Source organism: Fusarium coffeatum (genome assembly GCF_003316985.1).
Source record: "Fusarium coffeatum strain FIESC_28 chromosome Unknown BRIP53273_contig_233, whole genome shotgun sequence".
Classification (NCBI taxonomy): Eukaryota; Fungi; Ascomycota; class Sordariomycetes; order Hypocreales; family Nectriaceae; genus Fusarium; species Fusarium coffeatum.
This window is the reverse complement of record NW_022158025.1, coordinates 45147-57379: the sequence shown is the minus strand read 5'-3', so window position 1 is coordinate 57379 and position 12233 is coordinate 45147. Positions and strand designations below refer to the sequence as shown.

The 12233-nt window shown below is 48.7% G+C and overlaps 3 protein-coding genes across 3 annotated transcripts; 1 reads left to right on the top strand and 2 right to left on the bottom strand.

Annotated features, from left to right (window-relative positions):
• Positions 1-46: 46 nt before the first annotated feature.
• FIESC28_09242 (uncharacterized protein) lies at positions 47-730 on the top strand (the record flags this gene model as incomplete). Its single annotated transcript, XM_031163379.1, has 3 exons — positions 47-244; positions 291-544; positions 598-730. 3 exons carry the CDS (start codon positions 47-49, stop codon positions 728-730), a joined length of 585 nt encoding a protein of 194 aa, XP_031012546.1.
• Positions 731-2353: 1623 nt separating this feature from the next.
• On the bottom strand, positions 2354-5464 carry FIESC28_09241 (uncharacterized protein; the record flags this gene model as incomplete). The annotated part of the gene is made up of 2 exons (XM_031163378.1): positions 2354-3475; positions 3533-5464. 2 exons carry the CDS (start codon positions 5462-5464, stop codon positions 2354-2356), a joined length of 3054 nt encoding a protein of 1017 aa, XP_031012545.1.
• Positions 5465-8803: 3339 nt separating this feature from the next.
• On the bottom strand, positions 8804-11716 carry FIESC28_09240 (uncharacterized protein; the record flags this gene model as incomplete). The annotated part of the gene is made up of 3 exons (XM_031163377.1): positions 8804-8947; positions 8999-11322; positions 11371-11716. 3 exons carry the CDS (start codon positions 11714-11716, stop codon positions 8804-8806), a joined length of 2814 nt encoding a protein of 937 aa, XP_031012544.1.
• Positions 11717-12233: the final 517 nt, after the last annotated feature.

The window sequence follows — 12233 nt, the reverse complement described above, 5'->3', positions numbered from 1 at the left end:
AGACCATCATCAGATATTCTCAAGTTCCAAACATCACTTCTACAAAATGGCTACTACAGCACCAAATCCAGGCCTCTCAGCGAAAGGCGCTCCCAAGATCTCCCTCTGTCTGACCATCCTTCGCGGCGCAGCCATCGTTACTTCACTCGGTGCTCTCATCACAGCGGCGTACAACATCTCGCACCTAAGCAGCTGGTCCCGATACTACGGCGGTGATGGCCCAGCAGGCTTCATCATCTTCAACGTAAGAACCCTCCTTACTCTTCCTGTTTCCTTACTGACACACCCAGGCTATCTTCACATGGCTCACCCTAGGCTCAATGATAGCCCTCGAACTGTTCGCTCCCCAACTCTACATCCGTCTTCTCTTCCTCGGCGGTCTCGTCATATCTTCGATCTTGTGGCTCGCTGCTTGGACGTGGGCTGCTGCGTGGACAGCGGACTTCTATAATGTGTATGTCAGCTACAGCATTCAACGGGTGAAGGAGCTTGATGCGTGGGGTGGTTCGATGGCTGCTGGTACGGCGCTTGGTGGTGTTACTTGGTAAGTTTCAGTATTCCTGAGAGAGTGTGACACTTACTGATGGTTATGTGCAGGATCTTGATTGTTGTTATCACTGTCTTTTATGTCAAGGCTTGTTTGGCTGATCCTAACGGCTCAACTTTCGCGCCCAAGCCGAAGAAGGATGTGGAGGCGGCTGAGCCCAAGGCTGAGGCCACTGCTGCGTAGATTACCAAGGCCGCTGGAAGGCTGTTTGGTTATCTCACGATGAGAAACGTCGAATTGGTTATACCCGGAAGGCGATGGATGGTAGTCAGAGTCGGAGTTCAAGTCTACTTGGTACATCTAGTCACAATTTAGAAGAGGCACAAGAATGATTTCATGACTGATATTATCTATCTCCGAGGAAGCTATTAGTGTCTTTATGACCATCTATACCGCTTTCCTGATGTCCCTTCCTAATGTCCGTATTCATAATACAATGCTCTATACGTATACATGCCCTTTTCCTGCGGGCTTTTGGGTGGTACTGCAAAACCACAATGTGCAAATCAAGTCTGACCTTCCCTGTCAAAGTCTGACTTTATGTCAATGGTATCTCATCCTAAACGCCAACTGCTTTCTTGAGCAGATCAATATCCTTCCGGCCCGTGGGCAAAAGACCTTTGTGTAAATGGGGGTATCTATTGTAGAACGCCGATCGCTGGGTATAGTAAAGCCATTAGTGGTGCGCGTTGGATGTAAGAATTCGGTGTGGTATCGTATAGTTCGTGGTCTGCGTCTCCTGGACGAGTGGTAATAGTGTTCACAAGGCGGTGTCCAGCCATTGGTAGTGTAGGTTATGAGAGTATTTGTTATGTCATCGGTAGTTTGTGTATGGCGTCTTTGAAGACGTGTGTTAATGTAATCCGCCTGGCATGAATGCCGAGTATGGAGGCGTGTGTTAATGTAGTTCGTCTGGCTTCAATGCCAGGTATAGAGATGCGTGTTAATGTAATCGTCTGGCCTGAGTGGCGAGTATGAAGACGTATGATAATGTAGTTGATTTGAGGCCTGAGTGACCAGTATAGAGACGTGTGTTTAGGTAGTTTTGAATGGCGAGTGTGAAGAGGTGTGGTAGTGTAATTTGTCTGGCCTGAATGGCGAGTAAGAAGAGGTATGGTTATGTAGTTGGCTTGAGACCTGGTAGGCCAGTGTCATCTTGTGTAGTAGAGCAGCTCGCTTAAGTTCCGAGTGCTGAGTATAGAGACGTGTGGTAATGTGGTTGGCAATGGCGAGTATGGAGACGTGTGTTAGTGTAATTTGTTTGGCCTTCAAGGCGAGCATGTAGACATGCATTGGTGTAGAGATGTGTGTTAATGTAATTGTTTGAAGCCTTCAAGGCGAGTATCGAGTTGTGTAAGGAGGCAGTTCGCTCAAGTCTCGAATGCCTGGTATGTGTCATGATACTGGTAGTTGATAGTGTAATGTCCCCGCGCCGGTGCGAAGACGATGAATCAATTCGTAGTTGTGCTGAGAGATCCCGGTAGTGTGGCTCGATATGTAGGAGGATCTTGGTAGAAGTAGAGACAATTGCGATCCGCAGTAAATCAAAGGTCCTTGTGCGCCTGGCAGAAATTCGACAATGCAATGCGATGCCAAGAAAATGCAAACATCCGATGGTAAAGTAGAAGAAATCAGAGAACAACTTTTGACGTAAGATCCGCGCCCAAAAAGCAAGTGAACTGAGCCATCCTATCGTCACAATGTGGTGGATGGGTTTGAATGAGGCAGAAAAAAGCAAATACTGTAGACCATCCTGTTCGTCACAAAATGTGGTGATGGTGTGATATGTGGTAGAGTCGAAGGTGGTTAGTTCTGAGACGAGTTCATGTCTCCGAGATAGTTACCGAAGAAAATCTCGTCGTGGGGATCGGGGAATGTAGATGGATCCGCGTTGCGATCAAATGTATCAGAAGTACCGGTGTTGTTGGTAGTGGTAGTCTGCTGTGGAAGCTCAATACTCTGAGAGATAACGGGGAGAGCGGGTCCAAAGGCGTTAGACTCAGCATTGCTTGTAGGATTGAACCAAGGCTGGTTGAGGTTCTGAGACGAAGGTGCGTCGATACCGTTCATAGTGTGGAAGTCTGAATTCATGTAAGAAGGAGCCATTGGGCCGACCTCGTTCATGGGAGCGTGGAAGTTGAAGTCCATGTTGTTGACGGGGACCATGCTCATGTCATTGACCGGTGCATGTATATCTCCAGATGGCATAGTCATGTCGCCCATGGGACCGTTCAATTGAGGGTTGAACTGGGTGGGAGGCAGTGTACTCGAGTCAAAGGTAGGAGGTGGTGCCCAAATAGCACTCTGATCCATCATAGTAGGCATCAAGCCGGGAGGAGCCATGGAGGTGGCGATGTGAGTACCATCAGTAGGAGCGTCGAACATGGTGATGTTGGAAGGCATTCGCCGGAGATCATTGTGCTCCATGTCGTCAGGTTCCTCAGCACCGGAGGGCTGGTCATCTTGTGTCTGGACATTAGAATCAAAGTTGGGGACAGGATGGAAGGTGAAGTTGTTGTTTGGCTGAGTATCTTCAACAGAAGGGTACATAGACTGAGAAGCCACGTTGGTATCAGGAATGATGAGTTCTGTGTTGGCGCGAGCAACATCATTAAGGCCGTACATGTTGCTATCGATGTTCTCGGCGTTACCAGGATCGCCAGCTGCTTCTTCGGTAGCGTTCTCTGCTGGAGTTTCGACATCGGGAGTTTCGACCTCAGCGTTCGAGTCCTTGTCATCATCGACGTTGTTTGCCTTGCGAGCCCTCTTGGAGGGTTGCTTGGTACGAGGTTTGCGATAAGCGGTGGCCTTCGCATCGTAGTCAGCCTGCTTCATTCGTTCGATGGCGGTAAGATCCCCGGCTGCAAAAGCTGAGACGACCTGCTTGATCTCCTTGTTCTGTCGCTGCACATCCTGCTTGGCGAGTTTCTAAAGAGAAGATGTTAGTACACTTTGCTACCAAGTTAAACGAGACTGATGACTTACATTGTTCTGAGAAGTTATAGCTGCCTGAGCCTTTGCCTTGACTCTCTTAGCCTTCTTGGCAGCTTCTTTCTCGAGCTTCTCCATTCGTTCGTCCATTTCGGTAGACATAGCTCTTCGGGTATGATCCGTAAAGGCATCGAACTCAGTGGGATCGCCACCGAGAGATGCGGCCTTGAGGCGCCACCAGTTTCGTTCAATTGCAAGGTCTCTGGCGATGGTGCGATACTGAGACAGCGACTCTTCTCGACGCTGGCGGGTGCCCTTAGCAGCCATGTTATTTCTATCGAGGTCTACCTGTTTGTTTCGTGTGCACAAGTCCTTGTTCTTCTGGGCAAAAAAGTCGTGAACGCGTTGATCTTCAATGTCTTCAGGTACATTGTACGGCTTTGGTGTGAAACCTTTGGGGTCCTGAGGACTGAGTTCGGATGGTGGGAGGATAGGGGCGATCGAATCCTGTCGTGCGAGCTCTTCTTGGATATTCTTGAGCCGTCTGTACTGCTCTGGATAAGAAAGATCATTAGAGGGAGCCAAGTTAGCGCGCTGAATGATCATGCCACCAAACTTCAGCTTGCGGTAAACCTCAGGGTCAGTAAACTCTCCTAGAGCATCAAGGCTAGGATTGAGATTGATATAAGGTCGTCCTTCGTAGGAAAGATCTTGGTTTTGGTAGCCAGCTGGATTCACAGCCGGCATGGCGAAGGACTGCGCAGGTTGCTCGACGGGTGTCTCGTTGGAAGACATTGTCTCAGCAGATCCTTTTTTGCCAGCCTTTTTGTTAGAATCCTTTTTCTTGGAAGCTTGTTCAACAGAAGCTTGTTCGAAAGAACCTTGGTCGGCAGAAGTTTGGTCGGTAGGTGCCTGCTGTTCAGTAGGTTGCTGTCTGACCGGATCGTTCTGATAGCTGCAGGAGTTGAGCGCACTCCTATTCTTAGCTTCCCTGAAAGTACCCAATACCAAACTTTTTATAAGAGAGGAGTGCTGACCCGCTCTGGCTAGAGACTCGACAAGGACAAATTCGGGAATGTCGACGGGGGCCAAGGGGTCCTGGTTGGGCTGTTCGTTTGGCTGATCAAGACGACTCTTCTTTCCAACGGGACAGGGAACAGTGTAGTCTTCGAGTTCACTTGCAAGTCTCTTGCGATTGTCAAAAGTAGGGGGCAACAAGAAACCTTCAGACCGAGTTTGAGGGCGGGGAGTACCAGGAGCCGTGAATGGAGGTGGAAACTGAGAAGTTTTCCTCTTCTTGCTAGAGGTTTTAGAACCAGTGCTTCCAGCGTCTTTTCTCTTTCGATCTTGGGGAGGGAAGGGAAGTAGGGGAGCGCCTGGAACAGGTGGAGGAGGATATGCGTATCCGTAGGAAAAAGGAGCAGGGGGCTGCAGTGGGTTTTCGGGTTGATCAGGTGTGTTATCAATGGACAAAGGGGCAGAAGATGTTTGAGCTTCAGTTACTGCTGGAGCTGGAGGAGGTGCACCTCGAAGATTGCCTGTGAAAGGGCACGGCTCTTTGAAGAAGTAGTGATCTAGAGTAAGACTGCGTGGTTTACTAGAGAGTTGAAACTCGGTAGAAGAAAGAGCAGGGTCTACTGGCTGCGGTTCAGGAATAGGTGCAGGTGCAGGTGTAGATGAAGTAGTGTTAGAAGAAGAGCGGTGGTAAGGTCGATCGAAGTTGAGATCTATTCCAGCAGGAAGAGGATCAAAATCAAAGCTGATTTGGGACTGCTCCTCTTGGGAGAGTGCACTAGGAATTGACAAGACGGACTGGTGTTCAGTACGAGAAGGTTGTTCGACGAGAGGAAGCTGTTCAGCACCTTGAAGAAGTGACGAGGTCGGAGCAATAGGTTGGTCTTCACCGGTAGAAGGGGCAGGGAGAAGTGGTCGTAGTGCTTGGGGCAAACGGCCACAGTTCTTGTTGGGAGAACCAGGTAAAGACATGATGTCTTTGGGGGGCGCGTGATACCGCGACGATATGGGTAAGGGGATAGATAGTATGTGTGTGATTAAGGGAAGGGGGTAACAAGAAGATGCAGTGATTCAGAGTGTATGTGTGCTTGTGATAATGATTCAGTGTATCTGTGAAAGTGTTTGTGATTCAATATGTCTTGTGTGATGATTTGGGAAGAGTGTGTTTGTGAGGAAGAGAAGTGGGAGGGAGAGGAGGAGTGCAGGTCGAGAAGGTGAAGGTGAAGGTAACAGAAAAAGAGTGGGTGGAGTCACTCGCCCAGGAGATCACAACAACGAACAGTCCAGCCTCTGCCTAAGTACGAAAAGGGTCTTGGCTACTAAACTATGACGGAGTGCATGGCTACGGCCTTTTATTACGCAATTACCACTGGGGAATCTTCCAGTTACAGGGCGGCTGGGGGGCATCTATAGAGACTGGACAGGCACTGCTTGTTTTATCTGCTTTTGAAAATAGCATCACGCGTACAGACGTGTTAGTCACGAATACAAACGCGTCTAATAGCGAGGCAACGTGACATGAGATGGAGAGGTAGATGCCACTAAATCAGAGCGTGCATGAGGTATCCTGCCATCTGCCATCTGATACCATGGCCTTCCAAATTGTTTGGTAATCCACGTGAGCATTAGGCCATTAAATCTCTACAGAAACAGACAAGGTATTATGTATTAGATATTGTATACAATGTAGACATGAAGAGTGTTTAGTAGTTTGCCAGTGTTGCAAGTCCCTCGAAGCTATCTCGTAGTGATAAGTAACCAAATGGATGACCAACAACGTTGAAATAAAGACGCCCACACGATGCAAAAAGAACCTAGTCTCCACGTGTAGTTGAAACGAAACACACAAAGATTAGACGCCCACTTGTACTTGTACCTTATGCGGGAAAACGGTAAAACATAGCGTGGTTATGGTTACTCGCGAGGGTGTACGAGACCAACATCAACAGCCCAAACAAGCAAAACTATATCATCATGATGTTTCTTTCCCTACTTACTCTCTTTCTCTAGATGAGAAGAAGGATAAGGAGAAGTAGAAATGGTGATGGTTGTTGCTGTGCTTTTTGCTGTCACGTCCGTGATCAACCACTGCGCCGCCGACCCAATTTTGCCGCCCTTTCAACTCACTCTTCCCTAAACATCCAATGCACCACTAGAGCACCTTCAACTTATTGTACAGATCGTCCGCTATCTTATGATGGTGGTCTCGAGTATTCTGTGTCGTCATGGCTATGGCGGCGTTAGGATCTCGTTGTCGACAAATTTTGTGAGAGGACTTCCAACCATGGAAGCGTCTATCACTCGGCGAATACAACGAAAACGAAGGAGAGTAAAGAGAGAGACGGCCTTCGAATTATTTGGTACGTACGTATTATTGTTGATCTCGAATCGTTCTGAGCTGACTTGACTGTATAGGGGTCGCTGCCAAAGTCGTCCATCCAACAGCGCCAATGCCGACGGCGCTGTATGGAGAGAGTATACATCTACGAGAACACTGCCAAATATAACTTGAGACTAAGAGGAAGATTGTAGGGACTGTCTGCAAGTTGTTAGAACGGTCAGGGCTGATCTGGTTGAGTAGTTGAGTCGGGGCTGCAAAAGTCGTTCTACACCGCCATCGTCGATTACGCCACGACGAAAGAGGATATAGCATCAGGACTTCAAAGATTACCATTGAGGACTATCAGAAAGGTTGTGGGAGACCGTTCATCGATCGTGGATCGATGTTGGCTAACTTGGTTGAATAGGGGTCGTCGAAGTCATCGAGCACCACCATCGTCAACTGTGCCGCAAGGAACCAATATAACCCAACAGGACTTTGACAAACGTCTTTTGGAATTGTAAGAAAGGTCGCAAGTTATTATTTATAAGTCGTGGATTGGTTTGGACTAACTTGGTTGAATAGGGGTTGCTGAAATCGTTTGAGCGCCATCGCCGGCTGCGACATGAGCAACGAAAACCAGTCAACAAGACTTTGGGAATCACCATTTGGAACTATTGAAAAGGTTTGGATCCATTATCCATAAGTCGTGGATCGACTTGTGCTGACTTTGTTGAATAGGGGTTGCTGAGATCAAACACCGCCATCGACGATTGCGCCGCAAGGAAAGAAGATACGGCGATGAGAATATAAGGAAAAGAAATCAAAGACGACAGAAAAGATTGAGAGAATTGTGTAAAGAACACGAGGTTGTGAAAATGTTCATTGTTCAATGTTCATGTCATGCTGAACACACTTGGTAAGTCCACCACTACCCATTATGTCCTTTCTTTGACTATCTACACACGCTCAAATCATCTGAACAACGCTTCCGACTCATTAACTAACATTTAATCTTGTGGGGAGCCATATAGTACCAGAAAGAAACCACAATAATACTCGAACTGCCGAAGACGAATCACAATGGCCTTTGTTTGACTACCTATCTAAGAACACTCTGCTACGACGAACAATCGATTGTCTGGACAGCAGATCTAAAAGTCTTGCCAGAATTTTGATCTTTCAAAGGATCTGGTTGCCAGAAAAGAAAAATCATAATCATACTCGAATCGCCGAAGACGACCTACAATGCCCTTTGTTCCTTTGTTCGACGAACGCGAACACTGTATTTCTCCGCGCAGCACGTCTAAGCATTCCGAAAACATTGTCCTCTTACAGGAATCTATCCGTTTGCCAAATCAAAACCAAAGTGCAAAGATTGAATGACTGACAGCGAACTAACATGCCCTTGCGTGACTATCTAAGAACACTTGGCCCCTACAAACACACAATTCCTCTAAGAGCACTTCTAAGGACTCAGCTAACATTCTTCTTTTGCAGAAATATAGTTACTGATCAACTTGAATTCCAATACTCGAATTACTGACCGGGAACTATGGCCTTTGTCCGACCATCTAAGACCCCACCACTGCCACAAACACTCGGCTTCCACGAACACTACTCCTCCGAACAATATATCCAAACCAGTACCGACATCTTCCTGCTCTAGAAATCCATCTAGCACGAAATAAAATCCGAAATCGAATAATTGCACCACCCAAGACGAATCGCGGTCAAAGATTAAATAGAGTTGAAATTTTCATGTGCCAAAAGACTTGGCTTTTCGACAACTAACATCGCTGTCCGCTTCATGGTATCTAAAAGCACCCTTACCGCTCCCATGCTCGAGCTCAATCCCGAGTCCCATTAAAGGCCGTTATTCCTACCCAAAAAAAGAAAAAGCGAATGTCCCTCCTAAGACGCCACAAGTATGTTGCTACTTTTCCCTTTCCAATGCCATTCGTTCCCTAACCATAACTAGAGAGCCCTGCTCACAATGCCAAACCCGTCCCGTCCTTTGTCCATCGATAAACCGCCAAAAGTTCCCTTCGCCGTTGCTGCTGCTCGCCTAGATCCTCGGGTACACGACCTCGAACCTGAGCAAGAGCGCTGCGCATGACCTTGCTGAATTTTCGCTACGAAACTGTTAGTTACTATAATCGACTCTGTAGTATCAAAGAACTAACCTGATATTCTGTGCTTAGAGTCACGACACATGCCTCGTGAGCCCGCACGATTGTTTCGCATGCCTTTGCCACACTGGGTGATGCTTCCGATTGAAGCTTGTCTGCGATAAGCAGCAATAAGAACGACCCCTGAAGGAGGTAGATACCGAAGAAGAACGGCATGAATTCCAGACCAGGATCGAACTCGAGAATCTGGTTGATTGCCTCAGCTGCCGCAACAGCGTGGCTTGTTGATGTAATGAACCCTTGGGAAGATATCCACAAGTCTTCGTCGTCCAGCAAGTTGATAGGATCCCACTTGCCAGAGAGGAGGATATGCAAAACGTGCATCACGTGGGTTCCATATGCAATCACAATGCGAGTTTGGATATTGCTCTCTGTAAGTCGGTTTGATGTATTGGTATGCACAGAGTGAACTGACGGCGTGTTCGTCTCAGGAACCCCTGAGCGGTCGTTGCCGTCATTTGCCGCGTCGTTTCTCTCCTCTAGTGGTCGAGGCAGATTCTTGTGCTCAAAGGATTGCAAGCTCTGCTCATAAATCTCAAGATGTCGAGTAATTTCAGCAGTTTGGGCATTCCACTCATTTCCTTGGCGGAAAGAAGTACCGAATCGGGGGTGGTTCTTTGCGTGGTGTAAGTCGACGATTTCACCCAAGATGGTCATCAGGGGGAGGAAATATCCGAAGATGCTATGGCCGCGGCACTCGTATTGAGGTCCGTGAGCCTGTACGTGATCGGTTCTGTAACCTTCTGGACTTGTTCCTAGAAGGTTGGGATCCGTAGTTGAATTTGAGTTGCCGAGGAAATCGCCGCTTTGCCACACCGCATCATCCATGGGCTGTAACAGACCTTGACACTCAATGTCAAGGAGGAATAGGGGGCGGTTGTAGCACAGCGCCAAGTGTCTGTCGACGATATATAGAAGCCACCATATCCGGCGTCGTTCTTCGCGCTCCTCTTCACCTACATAACCGTTTCCGCTGATGCCACCTTCAGCATCCTCGGCGTTATCAGTATCCATGGCCTCTTGCGCAGCTGGAGATGGTCCAGGAGGGAGCTCGCGGCCCAGCTTGAGTTCACGGGCGAGACCCCAAGCAGCAGTCCACCATCGCATACTCGCTCCCTTGTATTCGCTAGCAGACACGACAACCGCCAAATGAATATATGTGATAACATCATCGAGGCTGCCAGCCGCACCAAAAGGTCCAGATTCGCCACTCGTGGCTTCCATGCTGATCGATCCAGGCATAGCTACACCTAGACCGCCAAGAGCAACACCATCGGCAACAGGGCTGGGTGCATCACTGGGTGCTGTGTGGATGAGAGGTCGAAGGAGGTAGACTGTAAGCTCCAAGAGCTTCTGGCAAGTCTTGGCGCGTGCTGAAGGTGTGCTGGCGAGGAAAGGAGCATCGCTGGTCTGGGCGGCAACCCAGAGCATACTTGCCAAGAGTGCGGGTTGGCAAGGTCTTGGCCTTGTCTGATCCAGGAAGTATCGTTTTCGGAGTACGAAGCCCAAGACGTAAGGTGACATTGGGTGCATCTGCGCTGACGATGAAGAAGCAAAGTAGAGATCGACGAGATCGCAAGCCAAAGGTATCGGAATTATGTTGTTGAGGTATGGAATTATTGGCTCAAGAACGGGATACCGCAGTTTCGAACTGCTAAAGTTGGGAGCAGGAGCTTGTGTCTGATATTGGCCTGTGGGTGAAGCCATGGAAATCCCCCATCCAGGAGATGTTCCTTTGCCCATCGAGTATCCCAATGGGCTATTTCCCATTCGGAATGCAGAACCGTTGTTAAAGTTGGGTGGGCTCTGAGCTTGCATCGAATATGGGAATTCGGCATATCCAGGCATGTTTCCTCGTCCATTAGGAGCATAAGACTGACCGTTAAGCACGGGACCCTCTAAGCCTTGCGAATCGTATGCGTGTGGCATCCCGCCGAAGCCGTTGAGATCGAGACCTCCGTTATTTTCGATGTGTTCGCCATCCAGAGAAGATCGAGAAAGATGTGGTTGCTCGTTGATGTTGCCAAGATGGTCTAGACCTTCGAGGCCTTGCGTGTGTCGCATTACTTCGTCGCCCGGATCTCTGCTTGATTTGCTGCTAGTACTGGGATGTCGGTCATTCGATTGCTGTTCTAGGCCCATATTTGAAGAGTCAAGGCCTTTAGTACTGGTCTGACCATTATCGGACAGAGAGTCGTCGATGCTCTGGCCCGAGGCAGCGGCAGCAGCTTGAGCCGCAGCTTGCTGGGCCAGTTCTTTCCTCGATGCCTTGCCTCTCTTCTTCCTTTCGCGGATGTACTCACACCCCAGGCCGAATTCTACAGAAGTCAGAAACACGACGTTAATGCCTTGACCTCAAAACCTACCAATGCAGTGCGCACAAGGGTGTTGACCATCGCATTTGGTTCGAAGTTGATTACACTGATCGCAGGCTCGACTGATTCTTCTCCTGATGGGTCCGGAGGTGCTACCGTTACGCGGGTGAACCCCATAAGGGTGTTGCCGGTTCTTTACTTGACCAGCGGATCTTTCAAGATGGCCGTTCGAGAGAGGCATAGCCTGCGAGAGAGGTTGAATCGGATACTGATGGCTCTGCAGTGAGTCTAAGCCACCGTTCTGCATCGTGCCTTGCTGGACGCTCCCATCAGGTGAGATGTTGGATGAGGTGATGTTCTGGTAGGGTGAGAAGCGTTGGAGTGGATTAGACAACATCTTGACAGTACTCGCGCTCTACCGCAAGGTGAGCGGAAGCTGTTTGAGATAATTGTGGGTTCGAGTAGCTGTAATCGAATTGTTGTAAGCTATTCGCCTCTCCTTGAGATGACGGGGACAGCTTCTCTGATAAACATGGTCAGCTTAGCTCGCTGCAGGCAGAACTCAAATCAGTTTATGGGGAAGTGCTAGATATAAGTAAACAGGGGTTTGAGTCTGATGACGGCTGCAGGCGGGTTGCAGAGGTATCGGAACAGAGCAAGATCAACGCGTGTTGGTATCAGGGGGCGAATTTCTCGGGGAGCGGGGGACCGCTGTGGGATTGACAAGGCATCTGACACCTTTGCATTATAGGGAGTGATGAGCACAGGGTTTCGAGGGTAGTGCCCTGTTCGTATAGATGGTAGGGTGTCTTCGTGTAAGAAAGTGTGTAGACACTCGACAGGGAGAGCAGACGGATTCAAGAAGACGGTAACGGAGTCGGCATGAAGGGACCAAAAGAAACCATCCATACTTA